The sequence below is a fragment of the Colletotrichum lupini genome, chromosome 1, assembly GCF_023278565.1.
Source record: "Colletotrichum lupini chromosome 1, complete sequence".
NCBI classification, from domain to species: Eukaryota; Fungi; Ascomycota; class Sordariomycetes; order Glomerellales; family Glomerellaceae; genus Colletotrichum; species Colletotrichum lupini.
Window position 1 is genome coordinate 594388 of NC_064672.1, and position 24080 is coordinate 618467.

At 54.6% G+C, this 24080-nt stretch overlaps 6 protein-coding genes and 1 non-coding gene across 7 annotated transcripts; 3 read left to right on the top strand and 4 right to left on the bottom strand.

Annotated features, from left to right (window-relative positions):
* Positions 1-1804: 1804 nt before the first annotated feature.
* Positions 1805-3561, top strand: CLUP02_00185 (uncharacterized protein; the record flags this gene model as incomplete). Its single annotated transcript, XM_049279237.1, has 4 exons — positions 1805-2353; positions 2415-2538; positions 2622-2740; positions 2815-3561. 4 exons carry the CDS (start codon positions 1805-1807, stop codon positions 3559-3561), a joined length of 1539 nt encoding a protein of 512 aa, XP_049135194.1.
* Positions 3562-3987: 426 nt separating this feature from the next.
* CLUP02_00186 (cytochrome P450) lies at positions 3988-6031 on the bottom strand (the record flags this gene model as incomplete). Its single annotated transcript, XM_049279238.1, has 5 exons — positions 3988-4122; positions 4182-5009; positions 5070-5432; positions 5485-5896; positions 5988-6031. 5 exons carry the CDS (start codon positions 6029-6031, stop codon positions 3988-3990), a joined length of 1782 nt encoding a protein of 593 aa, XP_049135195.1.
* A 940-nt stretch (positions 6032-6971) lies between these two features.
* On the top strand, positions 6972-10967 carry CLUP02_00187 (uncharacterized protein; the record flags this gene model as incomplete). Its single annotated transcript, XM_049279239.1, has 18 exons — positions 6972-7228; positions 7286-7432; positions 7495-7529; positions 7562-7790; positions 7878-7887; positions 7918-8007; positions 8068-8236; positions 8269-8380; positions 8448-8493; positions 8553-8609; positions 8660-8812; positions 8853-8964; positions 9041-9349; positions 9442-9501; positions 9559-9784; positions 9890-10166; positions 10457-10708; positions 10773-10967. The coding sequence occupies 18 exons, from the start codon at positions 6972-6974 to the stop codon at positions 10965-10967; spliced, it is 2736 nt and encodes a 911-aa protein (XP_049135196.1).
* A 408-nt stretch (positions 10968-11375) lies between these two features.
* Positions 11376-13655, bottom strand: CLUP02_00188 (uncharacterized protein; the record flags this gene model as incomplete). Its single annotated transcript, XM_049279240.1, has 2 exons — positions 11376-13220; positions 13275-13655. The coding sequence occupies 2 exons, from the start codon at positions 13653-13655 to the stop codon at positions 11376-11378; spliced, it is 2226 nt and encodes a 741-aa protein (XP_049135197.1).
* A 786-nt stretch (positions 13656-14441) lies between these two features.
* CLUP02_00189 (phosphotyrosyl phosphate activator protein) lies at positions 14442-19030 on the top strand (the record flags this gene model as incomplete). Its single annotated transcript, XM_049279241.1, has 14 exons — positions 14442-14477; positions 14540-14893; positions 14966-15120; positions 15192-15304; positions 15407-15819; positions 15878-16033; positions 16114-16263; positions 16323-16520; positions 16688-16713; positions 16827-18135; positions 18192-18631; positions 18726-18776; positions 18821-18921; positions 18999-19030. The coding sequence occupies 14 exons, from the start codon at positions 14442-14444 to the stop codon at positions 19028-19030; spliced, it is 3534 nt and encodes a 1177-aa protein (XP_049135198.1).
* A 240-nt stretch (positions 19031-19270) lies between these two features.
* Positions 19271-20181, bottom strand: CLUP02_00190 (uncharacterized protein; the record flags this gene model as incomplete). The annotated part of the gene is made up of 4 exons (XM_049279242.1): positions 19271-19542; positions 19610-19738; positions 19833-20003; positions 20169-20181. The coding sequence occupies 4 exons, from the start codon at positions 20179-20181 to the stop codon at positions 19271-19273; spliced, it is 585 nt and encodes a 194-aa protein (XP_049135199.1).
* A 2298-nt stretch (positions 20182-22479) lies between these two features.
* On the bottom strand, positions 22480-22576 carry CLUP02_tRNA031. The gene has a single exon. It is a non-coding gene; the product is annotated as a tRNA-Pro (tRNA).
* Between the last annotated feature and the right edge of the window lie 1504 nt (positions 22577-24080).

A 24080-nucleotide genomic window follows, 5' to 3' on the forward strand; every position in this document is an offset into this window, starting at 1 on the left:
GGAGGCCACGGAGGCTTTCGTCAGCGGCCTGGGCCCGGGTGGAGGTGGGATACCTAGGTTTGCTTTGCTTTGCTTTTGGCCGCTGAGTAAAGCTGTTTCCTGGTGTCATGATCCCCATCATTCGTCAGATCTCTTGCCTTCTGTCTCTTCTCAGTCTCCCCGCCTTCCGATCTACGGATACCTACGGTCCACCGAGTACATCAAAGCTGTTTGGTTTCACGGGATGCGGGCGGGCGGGCGGCACAGAAAACAACTGTAACACACAACAACATTGGCATGCCACACGGTACGGCATTCTTTTGACGCAGAAACACTCCAATTGCTGCAGAGACATGAATCGCATCTGCCCAATCACGGGAACAGAAATTGCGCGGGACAGTGGGGGAGGGAGGGGGTGGTCGCGCAGCGCCGGGTGGAGGATTAGCTGATGGTGGATGGGTGGATTTTCTGCCTCTCTTTACTCCCCTCTTCTGTCTTCATCCCGTGGAGAATAAGTGAGAGTAAGGTGACTTCGTTCCAAGACGCGATGAAACTACAAGCTGTGTCCTGTTTTTTCTTATTTAACACGGAATTGCCGTTGAAATTTCTCAAACTAGCCGTTGGAAACATCGCATTGGATCCTCTTTTGCTTTGACCTCGTACTTCTTTTGTTATCCACATTTCTCATCTACCGAAAGGCAATTGTCGTTCGATTCTTGCATTCCAAAGGATTGTTAGCGGGAGAAGATCTCTCTCTCGGGGTGTCTCTCCTGCTGTTCTACTCCCCTTGGGACCTTTTCGGAAGCTTATCCGGCTTAAGCTTGCTTTGATAGCAAACAAACCCAAGACCGCATTTCTCTATTCCGCCGAACCCTTTTACCTCAATCTGGATTCTGGACCAGCCGCATATTACATAGGGGAGAGTCAGGACGCGCCGACACGGTGCCAAAAACCCCCAGCTAGGGAGCTCCAGTCGGCACAGGTCTAGACAGGGCCCCATTCCTACTAGCAAGCGCAAGCGAGGCGTGCGAAGCCTGCGAGTGTTACGCAGACTGGCAGGCTTATCCAAGCTGCTCGTAACACCTCGTTTGATTTGATAACGACTAGCGTACAAACGTGAAAGAGCTGGGCCAGCGGGCTTGCGAAATCGCAGAAATCCTCGACTTAGGACAGCGAGATAAACAAACAGCTCTCGGAAAGGCCATATAAGGACGGGCAGAGGGCGGACAGTATTTAGGGCTTTTGAGGCGCCGCGCTGTTTCCTTCAGCTGAAAGATTGATTTGCCTACGTTACTGCTCCAGTTCGAGTTCAAATCAATCCATCGAGACCGAAGACGATACAAACTACGGCTTCCTACCTTTAAGCCTACATAAGCCTACAAATCTACGCCCGCCAAAGCTCAGCTTGCATATACTAGACTCGACGCCTTCTTCTTACTTGGCCCTTTGAGTCTTTGTCAGGCAACCCGCGCCCGCGAAAACGGATTCAGCTCCAGATTTCCCGGGAATACCAAGGCCCGATCCGTTGTCTCAATATCACAAGCTTCAAGCCGCAACAATACCTACCTGACTGGTAGAGCAACAGTAGGGGGAAACCAGTAAAAGAAAGAGATCTTGATCGAAGAGAACCAAGACGGGACGGAAATTAGAGCAAGACGCCATCATTCTTTCACCAAGGACGGAAACACCCGGTCCTATCTGAATTCAGCTCCCCCGCGATCTACCTACCTTACTAGACGACTCTTATAACACCCCCAACCCGCAGATCCTGCCTTGTCCCCCCCCCGAAAAAGTCGACTCAATGAGAATCCCTCGACTCGCAAAGATGCAGGCGGAACAGCAACAGCAATCTTCCTCCCCATCCCCGGCCGCCACGCCGCTCCCAATCCTCTACGCAGAAGACACCCCCTTCTCGGAATACTCCACCGCAGTCTGGGGCCGCGTCTTCAACGCCCGCCGCGACTTTTCCCGGCGCCCGGCCGCCGTCATCACCGCCACGCGCAAAGCCCACGTCGTCGAGGCCGTCAAGATTGCAAACGAAAAGGGGTGGCGCGTGAGCGTTCGCTCGGGGGGCCACTCGTGGGCCGCGTGGTCTGTTCGCGATGAGGCGCTGCTGATTGATTTGGGGAGTATGGGTAAAGGCGTTGCGGGCAGCGGCAACGAGGATGGCATCGCGTACGATTCCAAGACGGGCATTGTCAGTGTTGCGCCGGCGAGGACGGGGAGGGAGGTGAATGGGTTTTTGGCCGGGCAGATTGGCGGGCCTGGGGATGATAGTATTGAGGGGATGGGCAGGTTCTTCCCTGGTGGTCATTGTCCTGATGTTGGGCTCGGTGGGTTTTTGTTGCAGGGTGGTATGGGGTGGAATTGCAAGGTGAGTTTGTTCGGCCTGGGATGTCGAATTCTTGAAAAGGGAGAAACTGACAAAAAGACAGAACTGGGGCTGGGCGTGTGAGAATATCGTCGCCATCGAGGTCGTCACGGCCGATGGACGAGAGCTCCGCTGCTCCGAGACGGAGAACGCCGACCTCTTTTGGGCCGCGCGCGGCGCCGGACCGGGTACGTGACTTCCGGCCGACTCCTTCGCCTTCCCCGACTCATCGGGGGATGGAGAAGAAAACTTGGCTAACGACTTACAATAGGCTTCCCTGCCATCGTCACCCGCTTCCACCTCCGCACCCGCCCCCTGACGGGCATGTTCCAGTCCCTCTACTTTTACTCCCTCAACCGCTTCGAGGAGATTCTGAACTGGGTGATCAAGGTGAGCCCTCTCTAATCCGTCTACGCCTCATCCTCTCCTGACATTTCACGCAACAACCACTAACGCAACAACAGATCTCCCCAAAGGCCTCCCCAGAACTCGAAATCGTCCTCCTGGCCCTCACACCGCCAGGCCAAACCACCCCGCAAATCATGGCAAACTTCCTCTCCTTCTCCGCGAACCCGGAAGCCCTCATCCCCCTCCACTCCTCCCACCCCTCCCGGCCCCTCGCCACCGTCTTCGCCACCCCGACCTCCCTCCCGCAGCAGTACGTCGACCAGGACGCCTCCAACCCGCCCGCCCACCGCTACATATCCGAAAACGCCTACGTCTCCAACGACGCCAACGTGCCCAAGGTCCTCAAGAAGGCGTTCACCGAGCTGCCCACGCCGCAGTCGTTTGCGCTGTACTTCTCCATGAATCCTTGCTCTCGGCGCGCGCAGCAGGCTGCCGGCGAGACGCCGTTGTCGTCCAACGGCACCGGCAACGGCGCGGCAAAGACCATGCCCGACATGGCGCTCAGCATGCAGTCGGACCACTACTTCGCCCTCTACACAGTCTACCCGGACGCCGAGGACGACGAGCGGTGCCAGGGCTGGGTGAGCGACATCATGGCCGGCGTCGAGAGGCACGCGGCGGGCTCGTATCTCGGTGACGCCGACTTCCGGCACCGCAGGACAAAGTTCTGGGGCGACGAGCAGGGCAAGAGGCTGATGGACGTGCGCAAGGTGTGGGATCCCAAGGGGCGGATCGCGGGGTACTTGGATACCGAGGATGAGAGCGGAGTGGAAGGGTTGAAGAATGAGTTTGAGTGGGCTTGAGTGAGCCCGGTTCTCAGACTCTCTTTTCTTCTTGTTATTGGTGTTTGTTTTTCTTCTTTTTTGCTTGGGCGTCGAGATGGATGCATATATACCTGTTGCCGAAAGATATCCTGTTCGAAGATTGCATTTACCTAAAAGGAGGAGGGGCCTATCAGATGCGAAATGGTGTATATAAAGACGTGGAAGAAGGGAGTTGGGTTAGGTCTCCGCTGCTTGTTCTCAGTAGAACAAGACCTGTTGCCGAAATACATCCTGTAAAAAAATCTCACGAAATGATGCAGATACAGGTGCATGTCAGAAATAATATGGTATAAACAATTTCTGATTTTTTTTTGGTTTTTGATATATGTACTTCTATAGTGTTCATCCACGTCATCAATCTCGTCAACAACCATGGTCCATCTACAACAACTCCTCATGTAGTCTCTATGACTCAACCTTCTCGTTGGCACTGTCTTTGGTAATGATATCCCTCCTGGAAAACTTGGCCTGGAAGTTGTTCTGCTTGACGAACCACGCGTTGACCAGCTCCCACTCTTGGCTCGGGTCCTTGAAGGAGATCTAGTCATTGTCAGTATCGGCAGTCCTCTCTTTACAACAGCAAAGTGTTGCAAACTTACGTCGAATCTCCTGAGCAAGCTCGGAATGACCTTGTAAATCTCCAACAGACTAATGTTCTTTCCGATACACGTCCGGCTGCCCATGCCGAACTGGAACATGTGCCCGTTCATCTCCTTGATCCTCTTCTCCTCCGCCGCGGCATCCTTGCCCTCCTCCGGCAACCAACGCTCTGGGCGGTAGGTGTCGACATCCTCACCCCAAATCTCTGGTCGGCGGTGAATAATCCACGCGCTACAGCCCACAATCGTGCCGCCCTTGACAAAGTGGCCCGCAATCTCGGCGCCCTGGTCAGGGACGATGCGCTCCAGCGGCAGACCGGCGGCCGGGTGCATGCGGAAGGCCTCCTTGACACATGCATCGAGATACACGAGCTTCTGGGCCTCAGTCCACGTCACCAGTCCCGTCTCGTTATCACTGAAGCCGCCCTCCCGCGCAAACGTATCCAGCTCGTCCCTCAACCGCGTCAGCGCCGTCGGAGTCCGGAGAAGGTAGTAGAAGACGGCAGCCAGGCTGATGGCGGTGGTCTCGGAGCCGGCAAAGGCCATGCTGACGGCCATGGTCTGGACGAGGATGTCGGACATGAACTCGGGACGGGCCTCGCGCGCGGCCAGGAACTTGGAGAGGAGGTCGGGCTGCTCGGCGAGCTTCTTGCCCGAGGTGACGGGGAGGAGGGGTTCCTTGCCGTCGAGCTCGGGGAGGCGCTCGGCCATGCGGTCGCGGGCGAAGCGGGCTACGGGGAAGGTGGCGTCGATGAAGCCCCATTGGGAGAGCTTCAGGTAGATTGGGTTCTTGAGGAGCAGGAGATCGAGGAAGGGGATTTGGCCAATCTTCGGACATGTTAGCTAGTTGTCTTGGAGTAGCTCCAGTGATACTCTGGATGGACTTACCGGTGCGACATAGAGGAACAGCTTGCCCAGGTAGGCCACAATTCCATCAATGTCCTCATTCTTCTCGATGAAGCCGTGGCGCTTGCTGTAGGTGATCTCTCCAATGACGTCGAATGCGTAGAACTGCAACCACGTGGTGAAGTCACATCCCTCGGGGTTTCCAGCAAACAGCTTCTCCGTCTGAGAGAGGAAGAGCTTCGTCGTGTTGTCGACAAAGGGTTCATACTGGACCAAGGCAGACATGGAGAAGGCCGAGTTGACGCAACGGCGGAACTGAGAGTGGAAGTCATTGTTTGTCGTGCTAAAAAGGGACTCGAGCCTGAAGCCCTTGGCAATAGACTGTTGGACGATGTAAAAGTCGGACTAAGACGGTTAGTTGCTGTAGATGTTGTGAAGATAACCATATGGACTCTACCTTTACGAAGCCCTTGTTCAGGCCGTAGATGCTCTTCAAAGCAGCTGGGTCGGCAAAGGAGAGAGTGTTGGGGCCGAGACGGACGACGTCACCATATTTTGCGTGCAACTTTTGATGTGTAACCTCTGGACGGCAACCCTTTACATCGAAGAAGCGCCACCAGTCTGTCAATGAGGCCAGGAAGGGTCCTGGGTACTTGTTGAGGCCATTGTTATAGCGGTTCTTCACCAGCCAGGCTACAATAAGTGACAGGCCTATTGAGAGCCAGTGCTGTGCGAACGTCTCTAGTATCGTTTCTGTAATGCCGTGCATCTTGACTGAGGTTGTGTTGTCATGAGACGGAGCTTGGCCGTTGAGTATGACAAAACGCAGCGAGAAAGGTCTTGGTGGCGGCACCCTCGGTATAAGAAGACTGTAAGGTAAACCTCCAAGCGGGTGGATCCAAGTAGATGTAGCCGGGCGTGAAATGGAATTCCCGATTCAGGTACCGAAGTGCAATTTACCCAGTTTCTATGTTGGGATGTATCGACCGGATCCTATGGGGCATACAGGAAGAGGTATGCGAGGGGGCATGCCGTATGGTCGACGTGCAGGTCCTGCGGACTGTGCCTCGGCGGGGTGGAGTCAAGGAGGAACAGGCGTCACGTCGAGATGGCAGATGCGCTTAGCTTTTTCGTGTTATGTGTGTGTGTGTGTCTGGTTTTGGGGCGGCAGGTCGGCAAGTAAATTATTGGGAACCTCTCGGCGATCTATGGGCACCGCCAGTAATGTAGCCAAGACGAGACGGCACCGCGTAACTGCAAGGTAGGACGAAGCTCGGAGAGTAGTGTGTGGAGGGGGGAAGGGAATGGGGGCAACTGAGAAGAGCCTAGGAGGATGGCTAGGAGCTTGAGAAGGTTTCCAACCCTTGACGAGGTATCCTCTGCCTACGGATACCTAGTGTCTGACTATGAATACCTTAGTCTCCACGGCCGAGGGGAAGAACGTTGGACATTCGGCGCAGAGTCTCGTGCGAGATGAGACAAGACAAGACAAGAGGGCGGGAACAGAATAAAGTTAGAATTTCGCAAGGGTGTTTGCGCTTCTGGGATATGGGTTGGGGGACTGGCGGATCCGAAGTGGAAAAAATGTGGAAAAATTGGAGAGAACCTAGGAACTCGGGGGAGACAAGAAGGCGGTAATGGTAGGCGCCGTGCCGAAGGGTGAGGCGGCGGCGAGAGAGGGAAAGGTGTCACAGACTCGCTGTTGCAAGATAAAGCCACACGGAAGAGGCTGGAAGAACACGAAGATGAGTGAGGATAGTCGACGCCGAGAGGTGCCGTTCGGGGTGACCAGGACTAGGACTGTACCAACCGTCCGGCGTTCAAGGCCACGCGATTTCGGAAGACGAAGACGTTGACGATTACACTCATCACTAATCGTGGTGTACTAGAATCGTGTGCTAAAACAGTAGCTCGGTAGACGGGTCGTTGGCTGGTCGTTTGAGGATGGAGCGAGTCGTCCGGTCCAACAAGAGAGCAGAAGTCGGACAGTGTGACAAGTCCAAGAGGGAGGCAAACATCAGCAGAGAGTGTGGCCCCAAAGGCGCCGGCGTCTGTTTCCAGAGCCGTAGCCGTGGCCGTATACTAGAGGTTAGACGGAAAGAAGCAGCCCATCGAATCGCCCCCAGACGACCAGAGGAAATCAAGACTTCAGACTTCAAGATACGCGGACGGGGTACTTTGTACAGGTGGGAGCCCCCAACGTCATGTCCTGGGAAAGAGAGAAGACGAGAGCAAATGGAATGCCACACCTTACGCAGCAAGCTCTTCGACGCTAGCTCGGGTCTCAGGTACCGCAGCTTGCGGTGGCCACTCAGAGGCTCGCAGAATGACACCGGCGGGATGTTCTGGTGTGAGTGGTACAGCATGTTCAGCTCCCACTTTGCGCGCGAGGGATTTCCAGCCAAGTCATGAGAGATCCTGGGGTAGGAGCCTGTAGGCTGTAGCCTGTAGGGGTGAGGGACCCTAGTTCAAGCCCGCCGTCCGTCGTCTTTGGTTCCTATGGTGAGAGAGAGTGTGTGTGACCGCTGCCGAAGGGACCGAGCCGGATGATGCTCTGAGCAATGAGTCGCGGCAGGTCGTCGCTGTCATTGTCATCATTCATGTTGCGCCATCATGGTCCTCCTCCACCGGGGGGTCGCACTCGCAGCGAGACAGATCAGCTGTCAACCAGAGCTGGAATGAGGGGCTCGATTGCCTGCCGAAGCAGCCTCAACGTCAACGCTCGTGTTGGCAAGGACACGGACACCCACAAGACAGAATGAGGTTTGCGAGGAAGAGTTACCGCCAAAGCACCCCCCCCCCCCCCAGCCCAGATGGAGGTGATGGAGGGGTGGTGGACACCATGGTCAGGATGCTGAAGGTTAGTCATGAGTGATGGAATCTTCGGCAGATGCATTTCTCATATTTCTGTCGAGAACTCGAGGGCCCTCGTCCCAAGTGCGGGCACTCGCCTAACCATACCTTACTGCTCACTGAAAGCGTTGGCCCCGAGGATACGATCCTGATCGAGAACAGAGAGCGCTGATTCGGGTTATCCGAGGCTTGGCTGGAGTCGTATGATATCCAGACGCATTACTGCCGCATCAGAACGAACCCCGCGAGACTCGAGAGACAAGGCACGTCGGAGGCGGAAGAGGTGCAGGAGAGAGCTATGCAGAAACGGGAAGATGGAGCCGCCTCCCCCATGTCTGCTTTCGATGCTCTACGGAGTACATAGTCAATTGCTCGACCGACTGCTCAGTGCTCCAGGCTCCGGAGCACTCCCCAAGGCATCCCGTTAGCTGCAAGTTGCAGCATTCTGTCGGCGGTAAGCTGCGCAACTCTCAAGACATCGGGCGGCGCGCCGACCCACCGTTGGGGTACCTTATCTGCGGGGGAGGGGCCCCGTAGGATGCTGGAAACAGGCATGACATGGCCAAGGCATCTGGTGGGGGGCACGGCAGTTGTAAATGCGCTCACTTGCTCTGTCAGGCTCTCTCCCTCTCTCTCTTTCACTGTGAGTCTCACTCTCACTCTCATTCTCAGTCTCACTCATGGCTGCTGTTTCAAGAACCCACAGTCTCGATCTTGGTCTTGTTTTGGGTCTGGACAGCCTCAAGCAAATACAGTAGAGCCATACTCTCCCCAATTAGAAGTCCTTTGTTCACAAATCCTCGGCCTACCAGACCATGATACCGACCCATTCTTGCTATCCATACATAGGAAATATGTCCAGTCCCCTTTGTCAACGTGTCTCACTCCTTTGGCTCGCCGACATCGCCGAGACGGGCGAAAGAACAAGAAATGTTTGCCTTCATTACTGATCATGAACTCATAATTCCATAGCAGTCAGAGACATCCAAGCTCGACTTCGATCCGACTTTCATTTGCCGACTTTCTGGCCCGGAGTCCATCCCAACTCCCGTAGTCCAAGACATCACAGGGCTCCACGTATGGGGTTGATCCATGGAGAACCCCTTCCCTACCAACGCAGTAGCCTTCTTGGTCCCTGACGCAGCGTCGCTTGGAATGAGACGTGATTGGTGCCGGGGCGACGGTCAAACGCTTTCGGCCCCGAAAGGAGGGAGAGACAGGCGCCGGACCCTCCCCTTCATGCCATGATACCTTGTTTTCACCGCAGACACGGAGCCTTCACAAGCACGAGCTTGTGGAAACGACATGCTCGTATGGACACTCCCTAGCGAAGCGAACGGCACAGTTGCGATCTTCGTACGCGTATGAGCCTTTCTCCAAGCTTCGGCCTCGGCGCCCATTAATCCTCCGCCCCCCGAATAGCCCGGCTTCTCTCGGCCCTCTCATCGGCCCTCTCGTCGGAGTCTCCTGTACTCATCCAGCAGTTCTGGAACCTCCTCCCCCAACCACGCGCCGCATACCCGCTCCCGCCCCGGACACCTGGCTTCACTGACAACTCAAGGGTTCCCCGCACATGCATCGCCCAGTGACGCCTTACCGCCGCAAGGATTAGGTACCATAAGTGCATAGTAGCCGAGGGATGGCACATTGTATTATCTGAGATGTGGTTGGGTTACAGCACATGAGCTTGACGTCTTGTTGCTCCTTCGAACAGTGTCGCAAAAAGAAAGTTCTTGCCCGTTTGTGCAGATTTTAGGCGTTCCCAGTCAGGAACGACCCGGCGGAAGAACTCCAAAATGGTACAAAACACTACAAACAGTGCATATTTACATCACACCGAGTGAAGATACTTGTTACACCAAAGAGTGGAAAACCAACCCAGAGTTGGACTGTTTTACCGCCCAGTTCTAGACTGTCAGACTGAAGCTGGAACAGAAGTTAGAAACAATAACTACAGGCCTCAGTACTGTACACTAACCAGTGACTCAACCCGGTTCTAAAACAAGTAGCCTCGAGATTCAGTTTTCCTCGGCAAATGATCCGGCCAGCTCTGTTGATCGCTCCAAAGCCCAAAAGCCAAAAATAGGGCCGTCGTCTGGATCCAACTTCCCCTACCGTGTTAGCACAGTAGACCAACCTTCCATCTCACGTGTCGAAGGCCGAAAGAACCGCACGCTTGTGCGCCGTCGCGCCGCCCTAAATGCTACCCCAGTGGCCTATGCCATCGTTCGCGAGGGAAAGTCACCGGTTCGGCGGTTCATAGTAAAACAGATCATGTATTCCATAGTGTCTCTAGTGTTAAGGAATTCGAATCTCCTAGTTCAAGGGCTCATGAATGAGGAATGTCTCTTGGATGTTAGCGAGCTGAACTATTCCCTTGTTTTTTTTTTTAAAAAAAAAAAAACTCCAGCTCGTTACTCTCACTCGCTCCAAGTAAGTCAAGCGATTTCTCGCTCTCCGAATCGAAACCAGACACATCTCTCAATGTCTAATCTCACTATACGAGGAAGAGAGACCGAGAAGGCTGTCTGCAGTTGACAATTACTTCTCAGTGAGACATCGCCAAACCCTTCCAGGGACCAACCCTCATCCTCCATCTCCCGCTCTTTCAAATCCTCCTCCCAAAAACCATCTGCCGAAGGCCCCACGGCCAGCGCACCCCAGTCGTGCCCCCATCCTCCCAAAAGCCCCAACCAACGGGCCCCAGTGTCACGGCGTCGCCTTACGTGGCTTATCAGCCCCCCCGAAGCCAAAATCTTCGGCAGATGTTTTTGCGCGTGTTCTGGCGGCCGCCGCATCCAGAGGAGCCTGAGGAGGAGGTTCCAGAGGTTCAGGAGCTATGGGCGCCTTTCCTCTCCTTCTCAATCCCGTCTCCTGCTCCTCACTGTGTAGGTTATGGCGATTGTTTCCCACGCCCCCTTGCGCCGGCCGTCCGTTTCCTTTGCCCGGCCCCCCAGCCCAATGACACGAACAGGTGGGATCGGATCGGAGGTGCCCACGTGGGAAGAAGAGGGAATCGACACTACACAGACTACACTGTGGCCGCTCACCTATGCCGTTTCCGGATCCTGCTATAGCCCTTTCTAACTCCGTGCTAAGAAGACACAACCTCACGGCGTCATTTTGACGTCGTATCGTGATATCGTCTCTCCATGGTCAAATCTTCCAGCAGAGCCTTCGTGTCAAAATTGCTGCTGTTCTGACCGGTGATTGGGGCATGATTCATGCTCTTCGCTAATTGCAACCGCATAGAGGAAACGGTTTGGTAATAATTGGCATCATCCGAAACGCTGATTGCGAGTCATCACCGCTGATGACGCGTGAGGTGAGGTAGTAGGCGAAACCCTGCGCGCAGACATGATTGAACTTGATAAATCGAGGCTTTCTCATATGCCCGGAATAATGATATTGAGACGCTCGCTAGGAATGTGTGGGTATCCTCAAAAGACAATAAACTCGCAGCTAGTGTATCTCAACAAGTCGGCACTTCTCAGCTCAAGTTGCTGCAAATGCCGGAACCTCCTTGCCTCTCGATGCTGCGTGTGCCCTGGCGCTTTGCTTAAGCAAGCTGATCATAGCTATGACATCGCCTTCGTCGCGTTTGAGCATCATTGCGAGCGCTTGAGTACCAGAGTCTGGTCTTGCGGACAACGTCTGTAGAAGCCACTTGGCATCTGCTTCAGGCCAGGCAAAGGGCTCAACGTCCACCGATCCTCGCGTAGTATGTAGATGACGATTCACTGGTCCAGCCTGCTGTCTCTCGTACCTGCTTTGTTGACTCTGTTGCGGGGAGCCTGCCATTCTGCGTGCTTTCTCGGCTGCAATCCGCTCTTCCAGTCGTCTATCGCAAAACTCCCGTTGTCGTCGTCTGGTCTCTTCGTATTCGTGCCGCTCTCGCTTTTCCTTCTGTTTCTTCTCAACGAACCGCTGTTCGTAAAGTCGTTGCCGCTGAATCGTGTGATTGACCTTGGTCCAAGTCACATCCAGCTCTCGCTTGAAGCCTCGTAAATAGTCGGCCAGCTTCCCTCGACTGAGCTTCTTGGATAGTAATTGCTCCTTCTGCCTCCTCCTCGCAAGGTTTGAGAGCATGCCATAGTATAGCTTCTCAATCCAAGCAACCAGTCTGTGCATAATTTGCAACATCGTTTTCGTGAACGACCCGGTGTAATGTGATGTATTGTGCTCAGTACCCTTTTGGAATACGTTTCCAAGCGTGACCACAAGCAAAGGAATGACACTTTCGTACAGCTCCCTAACGAAACGTGGCGCCGGCATGTCAGATTCATCGCCGGGGCTGGGCTTCTTCGCTTTCGTGGCTATCCTATAAACAAGTGTGTCGACTTCCTTGAAGGTGTGCCTGGCATCGACCGCATCTGCATCGCTCGAATGCAAATAGTCGCATTGTTTACTGAAGAGGGGCGCACGAGGTGCTCCTTCCCAGAAATCGTTGAGTAGGTGAATTCGGTCCCAGAGAGGCTGAGTTCTCTGCGAGAGTTGCGCCGGCCCGGTTGTGAGGTCAACTGCTCTTCCGTCTTTGGAGCGCATCCAACCCACCCCATTCATCAACTCCTTGATGCTCTTCAATGACGGTGATTTGACTGCCGCCGCGGTCAGTCGGTCTTGTTCTTCGGGCTTGTGAAAGATGAAATGATCGTCCGGGTACTCGTAATCAACCTCCGGAAAGAGGTCAGGAGTCAAAGGGTCCATATCATCAACCAAACGTCGAAGCTGCTGCGTTGGCTCTATTGGATGTGGCTCCATTTGGGAGTCGGTATCCCCTGGATAGGCATCATCCCCCCTTACTTGTGCAGACGGCGGCAACTCAGCCATAGTTGGATCGTTGTAGAGTTGCTCATCATCATCACCATCCCCGTCGCCTTCTTCTGAGCCTTGCGCCGAGCCTTGCTCTGCGCCCTCCCCGTCTGTGTTCTGAGTCTCGCGCTCGACAAACAGTCCATCCCCATTGTCTGGGTCTTGTGAATCAGATCGCGAATCGGACGATTCGTCCTCTTCGTATGATGACATTGAAAGGTCGACTGCGACGGCAGACCCTCTAGGTGGGCTACTCGCAAACTCATAGATATCCGCTCTGCGGCCTGCAGCAGCGGCAGGTTCGTCCTCGATATCTGGGTCTGGCGTCGCTTGAGAAGCGTCGGCATTCAGAAAGCCTTCACTTTGTTTCGTCGCTTTCGTTCTCGAGAGTCGACTGGACTCTTGAGTTATCTGCCCCTTTCTGGCACGGCTTGCGTTCGTACGATGGGTATTCGTTGCTTCCCTACGCAATGTATCTACCCGGAGATCCTCACGTATCTTTCTCGGCCGTCCTCGTTTTTTGGCAATCTGCAGGATCAAATTGTTAGCTTTTTGAAGTAATTTGGAATGGCTTGAGCTTACTTGTGCTTCCATCGGTGCCTCCGCTACCAATGGCAGAGCTGCACCTTCGCTTTGGTCGTCTGTTACTTCTTCATCTTCTTCGTCTAGACCATCTTCTGTTGTCTGTTCGTCTCGTTCTCCTTGACCATCTTTTTCGACGCTGCCTTGATCTACGTCCACCTGATCTTCTTCCTCCGCATCCTTCTGACTTCTTCGTCTTCTCTTCACTCGTATAGCCTCAAAATCCCTAATGTCCTCCACATCAACGTGACCGAGACGTTTGCTGCGCCGGGTTCCCGCCGGAACCTTATCAATGCTGCTGGTCGGTATGGCCCTCTCGCTATCTCCCGCAGCTTGGCTCTTCGCCGGCCGAACAGATCGTTTCCTGGTGGCTGCCGGCATCGCCGTCTTTCGACCGGGGATACGGTTGTGTCCTAGGTAGGAGGTCGACTTGAGGAATGTTCTCTCAAGCAAGGCGACGTGACCGCGATTGATATTCAGTGCTCTTGGCGTCTCATTGTCGACGATCCGTCGTTCGTCCAATGACGCGGATGAAGCAGCTACCGACGAAGTATCGCGACAGGAACGCGCTCCTAATGCCTTCCGACCAGAGCGTGTTCCGAGCAGGGATCATGTTGCTAGTGCCCGCAGGCGGGGCCGGCGATGGCCCCTCCTTCCGGCTGAGTCAGCAAGAAGGGTCCCTCAATTCGACACTGCCCTGGACGGAGACATTCACGTTTCCTAAGTCAGCATGTTCAACACCAACTCGAAGGATTGTGCTCACGACAGTATGCACAAGCAACCCGATGACCACAGCATTCGAATGCGGTTTCTGAGGCTCTTCTCTTGTAGGAGGGCTGCGTCCACCGCTGGGGTTCACATGTTCACCCTTCCTTGTACTTGACTCGGTCTCCTCTCCGACGATAGCTCATCCCTTCCGTATTGGGCACCTTGTTCAAAGTTTTGATCGAGATGTCTTCACTCCTTTCTACAACGCAGCAGGACATGTTAGTCCGATGGTTACCGAATTGGACAAATTTCTAGAGCCGAGTACGACTTCCAGGAGCGAATCCTCCGCCAAGACGTCATCAACACAGTTTTTGACGAGAACTAGGCTTGCAAGTGCAACACTTAGCATCATGAACAGGTTTCTCATCAATCCCTATCTATGACCTTGGAATCTCTTCAATGCAAAGTGTCATTGAGTCTGGCCCAAAGGCAATGGTCTGACATGGGCTCCTCGATATTTGGCTTTCGTAATAGGTTCGCGGATGAGTTCAAGGTAGTCCGATGAGGCGAAAGAAGCCAGCATCATGGCAGAGCAACCCTTACCCTCACACCACTTCGAAGCGTATCCGAGATGGGGGCTCACTCTCTTTAAACAACACACAGACTCGTCGAGCATGGAGGTCCATGTCAAACATCGACGTGTTCCAACCCAGATCGCTATCCAACTCCACTGCGTTTCACCCATAACCTATCGGACGCTGATCTCCTTCTGCAGCTCTCACTCGTTCATCGGTCTTTTTCAGCTGAAGTGGTCTCTTCTATCTACCTGGCAACAGTTGGAAACAATCGTGCCGATCGTGCATGATGCGGCTCAGCAACTGGAAGCCACAGGCCCACAGCCTTTTATTTTCGTCTGAAAAGCTGCGACATGTCCCGTTCCCGCCCTCGGCTTCCCGGAGCTAGAGCTTCATGCCGTCATGTAGTGTCGGAGCTTCTTTTGGCCATGGACTTATGGTGGCGACCGCATCCGTTTCGTCCCTACTCGATTCTTGGCCAGACGCGCCAAAACTGTGATGGGAAGCGCAAGGAAGAATGAGGCCGTCCTTGCCGGTGTGGGTGTCGAGGTGCCGGGCAATAGGTAGGTTCTTCCCGTCCCGGACACGAGGCAAATAAATCTTGTTGCCGGAAGCAACGGTCTACTCGATCAAGCAATCTACAACTACAAAGCAGGTTTTTGGCTTTTTCTGACATTTCAGAGTGGAAGAAAAGTTCAAACGGGGTCGGCAATTTCTCATTCGGCGAGGCTTGCATTTGTTATCATGGTTTCTTCGTTTTGACTTTGTACTTTCGCTTTCAAAACCCCTCTTCATATGCCAGCTAGTTGTCTTTGCAACAAGACTGATTTAATGTCGATTGTCCTTCAGGTCGATTCTTCACGAGCTCCTATCGACGAACGGCGCCGTCGCCCAAGATGCGTTTCAGTGTGGGAATTGCGTTCCTTCTCGGCCAGGCTATGGCCTCACCTCACTCGCTTCAGCAACTCCAGCAAAGACAAGACAAGAAAGACTGCCCACCAATTCATATCTTTGGAGCGCGAGAGACTACGGCACCGCCGGGTTTTGGTGCCGCGGCTGGCATCGTCGACGACCTCACCAAGGCGAATCAGGGGGCCACGAACGAGGCCATCAATTATCCCGCATGTGGAGGGTCGTCAGACTGTTTGGGAATCAGCTATGCGGACTCGGTGAAGAATGGGACGGCGGCTGTTGCCACGGCCGTGAATGACTTCAACAAGAAGTGCCCCAAGACGAAGATTGTTATGCTGGGGTTCTCTCAGGTATGTCTTGCCTGTTGGCATTGCACTAGCAGAGACAGATCTGACTGATGGAAACCAGGGTGCTCAAATCATGGACAACGCGTACTGCGGTGGTGGAGACAGCATTGAAGGGGTCAAGGACGTCAATGTTCTCATCTCCAATGAGGCACTCGGCGCGGTGAAGGTCGCCATCTTCATGGGTGACCCACGTTACGTCGCTGGCCTTCCTTACGAGGTTGGCACATGCAAAACGCAAGGGGTAAGGTGGTGGAAGAAATATACAAAAGAGAAGAAGCAGCTACTAACGCACACCAGTTTGCACCACGACCTCAGGGGTTTCAATGCCCGAACGGAGGCAACATCAAGTCATTCTGTGATTCAGCAGACCCGTTTTGCTGCAACGGCAATGATCCCGTTGCTCATCTACAGTATCCCAGCATCTACGGCGACCAGATTAAACAGTTTGTGAGCGACAAACTAAAATAGAGGAAACGAGAAAGAAGGTTGGAGCCCATCCTACCGAGAACACCATCAACCTCGACCCAGGGAGACTTGCACTTGCAAACCATTCAACCTTGGCGTACCACCAACTTCAGGGCCGCGCGGCCTTTGATCTAATAGATGGCCTCTTCGAAACGAGGGCCATTGAGTCACTTCCGAGTCCTTCTTGTCATCAGACTTTTACCTTTTCTTTCACACCTGTACCAAGAGCTCAACCAGAGGTACATACAGTTCATAATAGGGAGGCCATAGACGGCGCTCAGACAGACCGAGGTTTGGATAGAACCTAAGCATAGACATAATTAATACATTTTGATACACACTCTCGGTCTCGTCTCGGTCTCGCACAAGTGGTAGAATGCGGGAATCCATTTGACACGTCCAAAAGTCTGCTTCGAGCCAAAAGTCAATTCGGTGTGTTTTGGAGAAAGTTCTATCAGGAATTCGGGAGAAAATAAGCTTGAAGCGGGAGAGAATCTTTAATTGTTCGTAGACCCTGTACGCTGTAGTCATGGTCGCTGACTAAGGCACACTCTGTCGTCACTCCACAATGTTCACCCCTCCATCATCTCAAACAACGGGACGTTGTGCTTAGAGCTCCAAGCTATCATCCACAGTCACAGCGAGCAGAACCTCACACAACCACATCCAACCCAACCCAACATCTCAACCCCTTTCGTCCCAACCCACGAGTACACACACAAGCAAACCAAAATGGATCCTCCAAAACCATCACCATCAACCTCATCATCAAAACCACCCGAAAAACCATCCTTCCCCGCCATCGCACCCCTCCCAAAGACCCCGCGCACCTTTCAAACCCCCACCAAGCGCATCAACACCGGCACCGACCTGGCAACCTTTCTCACAACAACAGCCTACCGCGACATCCTCCTCTTCCTCCTCCAGCTCAACCGCTCCCTCTGCCCGCGCCGCAACCCAACCCGCCCAACGGGCCCCTCCACAACCTACCCGCTCTCCTCCGTCCCCTCCACACCCGAACGCGGCCTCCCGCCCTCCATAGCCCGCCTCCAGGCCCTCCTCGCCGAAGCCGAAGCCCTCATCGACCTCGCGCCCCCGGACCCGGGCCCCCGCCGCTTCGGCAACGTCTCCTTCCGCAAGTGGCACGAGCTCCTCGCCGAACGCGCCCCCGCCCTGCTGTCCAAACACATCCCCGACTCCGTCCTCGCTTTCCCCGCGACGCCGTCCTCCGAGCCGCCCGCCGCCGAGCTCCTGGCGTACCTCCTCGGCTCCTTTGGCTCCGCGCAGCGCCTGGACTACGGAACGGGCCACGAGCTCGCCTTCCTCGCCTTCCTCGGCTCCCTCTACAAACTCTCCTACTTCGCCGACGACACCGCCACCACCACCACGAACAACACCGCCGCCGCCTCAGAAAATGGCCAACCAACTACCGCAGCCGCAGCAATAGCACCAGACACATCCGCCCTAGACCGCACCATCGTCCTCGGCGTAATCGAACCCTACCTCCGCGTCGTCCGCCGCCTCATCCTCACATACACCCTCGAGCCAGCAGGATCCCACGGCGTATGGGGCCTCGACGACCACTCCTTCCTCCCCTACATCTTCGGCTCCGCCCAGCTCGCGGCGCCCGTGTCCGCGGACTCGGACCCGATGCCGACGGAGGGCTCCGTCCGCGGCGCGCCCAAGACGGGGGACATTGTCAAGCCCGCCGTCGTCGAGGACCAGCGCTCCGAGAACATGTACTTCTCCGCCGTCGGGTTCATCAACGACGTGAAAAAGGGCCCGTTTTGGGAACACAGTCCCATCCTCTTTGACGTGTCTGGCGTCAAGGACGGCTGGGGCAAGATCAATAAGGTGAAGCCCACGTTCTTCTCGTACCGGTGTAGGGTACTAACTGACATCCCTCCCAGGGCATGCTCAAAATGTTCAACGCAGAGGTCCTCCAAAAGTTCCCCGTCGTCCAGCACTTCACGTTCGGCTCCCTCTTCTCCTGGGACCAAGACCCCAACGCCGCGCCCGTATCACAGTCCGTCCACGCCGCGAACCAGCCCTCGTACAACTACCCAGCAACAACGGCGCCTCCCCCACCCCAAGCCGGCGCAGGCACGGCCGCGCCGTGGGCGACAGCAGGTGGCGCTGGTGCTGGTGCTGTTCCGATAGGTCGCATGCCCCCTCCTCCCCCTGGTGGCGCGGGAATACCCTACTCGCGACAGCCGCCGCCGCCACCGTCATCCGCGGCTTCGGCGAGGGGGCCGCCGCCAGGTATGATGGCCATGCCTCCTGGCGCACAGCAGGCGAGGCAGGGCACGGCTGATGCGCAGGTTGCGTTGACCAAGGCGCCGTGGGCAAAGTGACGAGAGTGGAAAGGAACACGGAGGATGTCATGAGTTATTATGTGGAATAGATACCCCGACTGATTGTGGCTCAAGCTGAGCAGAGGTTAGTTTGAACGCATGGGTGGAGATGGAACCTGAAAAAAGCCAAAGGGCCAAGACGTGAGCCGGGAAGTGGTCAAACGAGACCAATGGAATCTGCATAGCCTGGAGATACAACTTGTAGATACACCGCTTTCGTTGCTCCGGTGTGTCTATAGCGTCTGGAGACAGCAGCCCGCGGACGAGAAGAAAAGACAAAGATCATGTCAGTTTAAGAAAGTACGCTCGATTCAACTTCTCGACTAATGGGTATCCGACAATTAAGCAAATGAACATGAGTAGACCAACGGTCTGAAAGCAAGAAAACCATCTAAACCCCCAATTGCATGTATGTGCCGCTTATTCTTCCCTTGTGACTGGAGTGGCTTCGTCATCGTCGTGGAGGACAGCGGTTCGAGAGATGACGCTACGGGGCTGAATCGCTTGCATCAATTGCTCTCTTGCTCCTCTGCCGACCCAAGCCCCTTGACCTCTGGTCGAGTCTAGTCCTTCTTCAACCAGATGATACTGTGATTCCGAAACCAGTCGTTGGGGCCGAAATCCAACGGCGCAATCTAGGCGGTGACAGCGGCCTCCTTCTTCTCCTCGGGCTTGGCGGCCTCGGTGGGAGCGGCGGCGGCCGGAGCAGGGGCGGCAGCGGGCTCGGGCGCGGTCTCAGCAGCAGCGGGAGCGGTGGCCGGGGCGGTGGGTGCGGGAGTTTCCTCCGTCTTCGCGGGCTCAGTGGCGGCCGGAGCAGCAGGGGCAGCAGCGGGAGCGGGGGCGGTGGCGGGCTCAGGGGCCTTGGGGGCCTCGGCGGCTACGGCAGGAGCTGCGGGCGCAGCGGGAGCTGTGCGAAGCGCATCGGGTCAGTCTTCTTTTTTCTTCGTGAATTTTGCGTAGTTGGGGATACTCACCAGCCTCGGGAGCCTTGGCGGGCTCGGTGGTAGCAGGAGCAGCATCCTCCTTCTTAGCCTCGCGCTCGGGGGCCTTGGCCGGCTCAGCAGCGGCAGCAGGAGCAGGAGCAGGAGCAGCAGCGGGCTCAGCTGTTTCGTAGTCAGTCAGTAAGAGCTTATTGAGGCGACAACCTGGCGAGAGGTTGTTCACGCGAACATGAAGAAGCGAGAGGAGGGAACGTACTGGCCGGGGCAGCGGCGGGAGCAGCTTCAGTCTTGGTAGGCTCGGTGGCAGCGGGCGTGGTGGTCGTCGCGGCAGGCTTGGCCTCGGCGGGCTTTGCCTCGGCCTTCTTCTCGTCCTTCTTCTTGAAGATGGCCTTGAACTTGGACTTGAGGTTGTCCAGGGCGTCGATGGCTAGTTGGGAAGCATCGCATGTTAGTGATTTTTCTTGGCACTTTTGACTCAGATATTTGTTGCGTCGTCGCGTATCTTTGGGAAGCTCTGATAGCTTCTCCGGCAGCTTTCGCAGTAGGACGACCGGGGAGAACTTGGGGAAGGGTGGGAAACGGGCAGACTTACGAACTCCAGGCATGATGGCTGATTTTCGAGAGAGGATGTGTGTGTAAGAGCTGGTGTAGTCGTGTATGTACTACGTATGTACGTGTGTAAGCGATTGCGGCGATGGAGCTACGATACTCGGCGACGATGGATGCTGGAGAGATGTAGTTGGGACGACGACGGGGTCAGGGCAGGTCTATGTAAAGAGCAAGAAAGTCAAAAAGAGGCCACCGACGATGAGGTGGGCAAAAAGGGCCAAGGGCCGGGGGGTGTTCCCATTTCTCAGAGAGGATGGAAATAGACGGTGCAGATAGACGCCCACCGCAGGCCTCAGGGAAGGGTCTCGTCTCCAGGTCTCGTCTCAGCACAGCATAGCACAGCACAGCATGGCAGTCACGCGTTGGACTTGGCATAAGTCTCTCTCTCTCTCTCTCTCTGTATGTACTCCGTACAGTATAAAGTACCTGAAGAGGCAGTGGGAGGCATGACGGCGGCGAGGTGGGCAACCAAGGAAAGAGCCCAGGATGCCATGCCGGGACTTTCCAGCCAAAGGCAAAATGATCAAGGTGGGAACCAATGGGCTGCATGACCTCCCTGGCTGAGGCAGTGACAATCAATGGGGATTCGGGGGAATGGGGCATGGCCTGTACTTGTTGACGATCCTCGTCACTTCTCATACGTCTTCTCTGTCCTTCTTGTTCCAACAAACGCCAGTCTGTGGTGTTTCTTCTCGTCTTGTTCGCCTTGTTCTTCCTCGTCTTGTTGGAGTAGTAGAGATAATGGAATATCAGGAAGAACTACATCTTTGGCCATCTCGGGTTCCATTGTCTGGAACTTGTAAGGTTCTTTCTTGTCTGTGCTCAGTCCTAAGAGGTAGTGAAGTGTGGTAGGGATGGCAGCTGCACGGCCTTCCCACTAACAGATGCACGGGGCCAGTAGCGGCGGTACGTATCTGAGCTTAGCCTGCGAGAACTCGTCAAGTCCCGTCCATCAGTCTGGAGAGACTCGTGGAGAGCACCTTATCCACCACACACACACACACCTGAGCTTGATCCCTCCGTTCATCGAAGAAGAGACTGCCCTGGCATCTGTCTGTACAGATAAGCATATCTCATGGCGTAGGGGCTAGAGAGTCACTCTACTGTCGAGCCCTCTTCCGTAACGAAGCATCAGTCGGGAAAGAGTCCAACGGACCACAGTCCAAAGTTCAGAGTTCATCCGTCATCGGAGATTCGCACGCCAGTTCGTATCGATTCCCGCTGTAAGTTTGATGAACAGGATGGGCACTCGACGGGATGCTGAAACCCTGCTTTTCTGCCCCCCCATCTGCCATCCTCCCTCTGCCCTCTGTGCCTCTCTGGCTGGCCGCCGGTTACTTGCCTGCTTGCTGGCTCACTTGCAGCTGCAAGCCAAGAATATTCCCATCTCCTGCCGCCGTATCTGCTGCTACCGCCGCCGCTGCCGTATCCCAATATCCTGCGCATCTGCCCTGGCCATGGCATCTCGTCCCATCCCACTCACTGCACCAGGCAGACCAGGCAGACTGTTCTGCCCTGCAGGGTGGCATCCAGACGCATCTAACATTGGGGGGGGGGTTTCCAAGAAGTGTATGTGTCTATGAGATACCTTAGCGTCGCGTGCGTGGGTTAAAGAGAGAGACATAAAATCTGACGGAATGCCGTCATTTCACTTCAAGCCAGATTCAGGACCAGGGTCCAACACAATCGAGGCAACCCAGCGCACCAGTGACCAGGGCATATCAGCCTAGGCGCTACGTGGTCTGGCTCACCATTCATTCTGCCATCTATTGTCGGGATGGCTATCCCCCAAAAAAGAATAGCGGGAATAGCAACAATCAGTACGAACCACTGAAGACCAAAGGTTGGATCGAATAATCGATTTCGCCCGGTGGGCTTTTCGAGATTGCTCGAAATTGGCGCGGATGGATCGTTAGGGGGCCCTGGCCAAGCCTGCCTGCTTTTCCCTCGTCCCGCTGCGACGTTGCTCATCTCGACTCGCTTGTTGATCCTCACATTGACAGCAGGTTCAACGTTTTGCTACGCAGACTCCACGGCTAAGGTGCAAGTACTCCGTAGGTTTGGAAATAAAGTCTGGCTCATGTGTCGGCACGTAGGTGGGCGCACACACACACATTCCTTTGCACACCACCACCTACTGCATGATTTGTATGCACCACGACGTCAACTTCAGCCAGGGCGAAAACCAGGCTCAGAACCGAAACCGACAAAAGTGAGGAGTGCAAGATGCGACAAAAGAGAACAAGAGTCGATGGGTAAAGTAAGGTTAAGATGGCCAAAAAAGCAAAAGAATGGGGCTCAACCGGGGATCGAACCCGGGGCCTCTCGCAGAAGACGGCTTGAAGACACCAAGAACCCAAAGCGAGAATCATACCTCTAGACCATTGAGCCGAACCAAGCCGTTTTGCGGCCAGGAATGCAGGGGCTGCGATGACGGGGAGCCTCGATTGGCCGCTTATGTTCCCTGTCAAAGATGGAAGTGTGGGGCAGCTATTTTTTTTCGTCCGTGGTGCTGCTGCTCGCTTCCCCAGTATGCCAGCCTGCCGCTAAATCCAAGGCGCGAAGAGAAGGAAGTTCAAAAGGTTGTAGATCTAGGTGTGTCGGGAATCTCGTTCCTTGTATGCCGCAGTCAATACTTTGAGGGAAAACGATAGAACTCAGAGAGGCTCCTTCCGGGTGTTGTAAAAGACAAAATCTCAAATTTTTCGTTTCTTGGCTGGGTGGCAGAAATTAATCATGAAGCGTTCGGGAGCTGGCAAGCCGGCCCTTGCTAGATCCTCCAATCAATATCTAGCCTGTCTCCGCCCGCCGATATGGTTTCCCTGGCCAAGGACCGACTACCTTATTTTGCCTCCATAGTGACATTTATCCGGCGGTGAACTTCCAGATCGCAGAAGCAAGCTGTGTATAGACTCCTTGGGGGAGTGGCAGGCGCAGCGCGCAAGAAGCAGTTGGCGAGCAAGACTCCGTCGTTCTCATAGAAGATCATGACCTGTCAACAGCCAGTGTACTCAGTAAGATAATAACCCCATGGAAGCGAATGCCTTCTCGACGCCAATATAACTTACACAGTCAAGTAGCTAAGTCCTAGGCCTAATCAGATGACGCCTCCAAGGCCAAAAGGAGGGAAAACGACCTGGCTCTCTTCCGACGTTGTCTACACATCAAGCTCGCAGGCTCACTGTACTAGGTAAACATAGTGAAATTATCAAGTCGTGCTCCTATCTACATGCCTATATGCCTAGTCGATCCAATTCCAAGATCTCAGGAGAGAAAGCCCGCCTTGACGCCCATATTTTCTTCCCATGGATGAGGATCATGAAGGGTCCCAAAACCACGCGACTATCTCCAGTCTATTCTAGATAGAAGAGGTTCTGTCATCGACAATCTCATCAAAGACCGGCGATGTAGCCATCTCCCACATGGCATTCCGCATCTTGCTTTGACATGTAAGAATTAGGAAGGGTTGGACCGAAATGCGAGTATATCCACGTCTCCCCGGGCAGGGGAAGTTGTCGATGATCAAATATTCGCGATTCACATCTCATCTTGTGCCGGCGTTCGGTACCTTGTGTAAGTAAGTAGGCAATACACATAGTCAGTCCTCGTAAATCTGCAACATACGAAAAACTGAGCTGAACCAAAGACAGTGGAATCTCACAGGCATTTAAATAAGATATAATCGAGAGAAGTGAACTTGAAAATTGTCTGTCATGTCAGAATTGTGCTCGCCTCCTTTATACACCCCCCTATTAACTCCCACCACCACTCCAACCGTCTCGTACATTACGTACATGATAGTATCGAATATACAAGCAAGTCATCAAGTCATCAGTCGTCAAAACGTCCAAAATGTGCGTATACCTTTCCCCGTTTCCTCCCATAAGCAAAACCA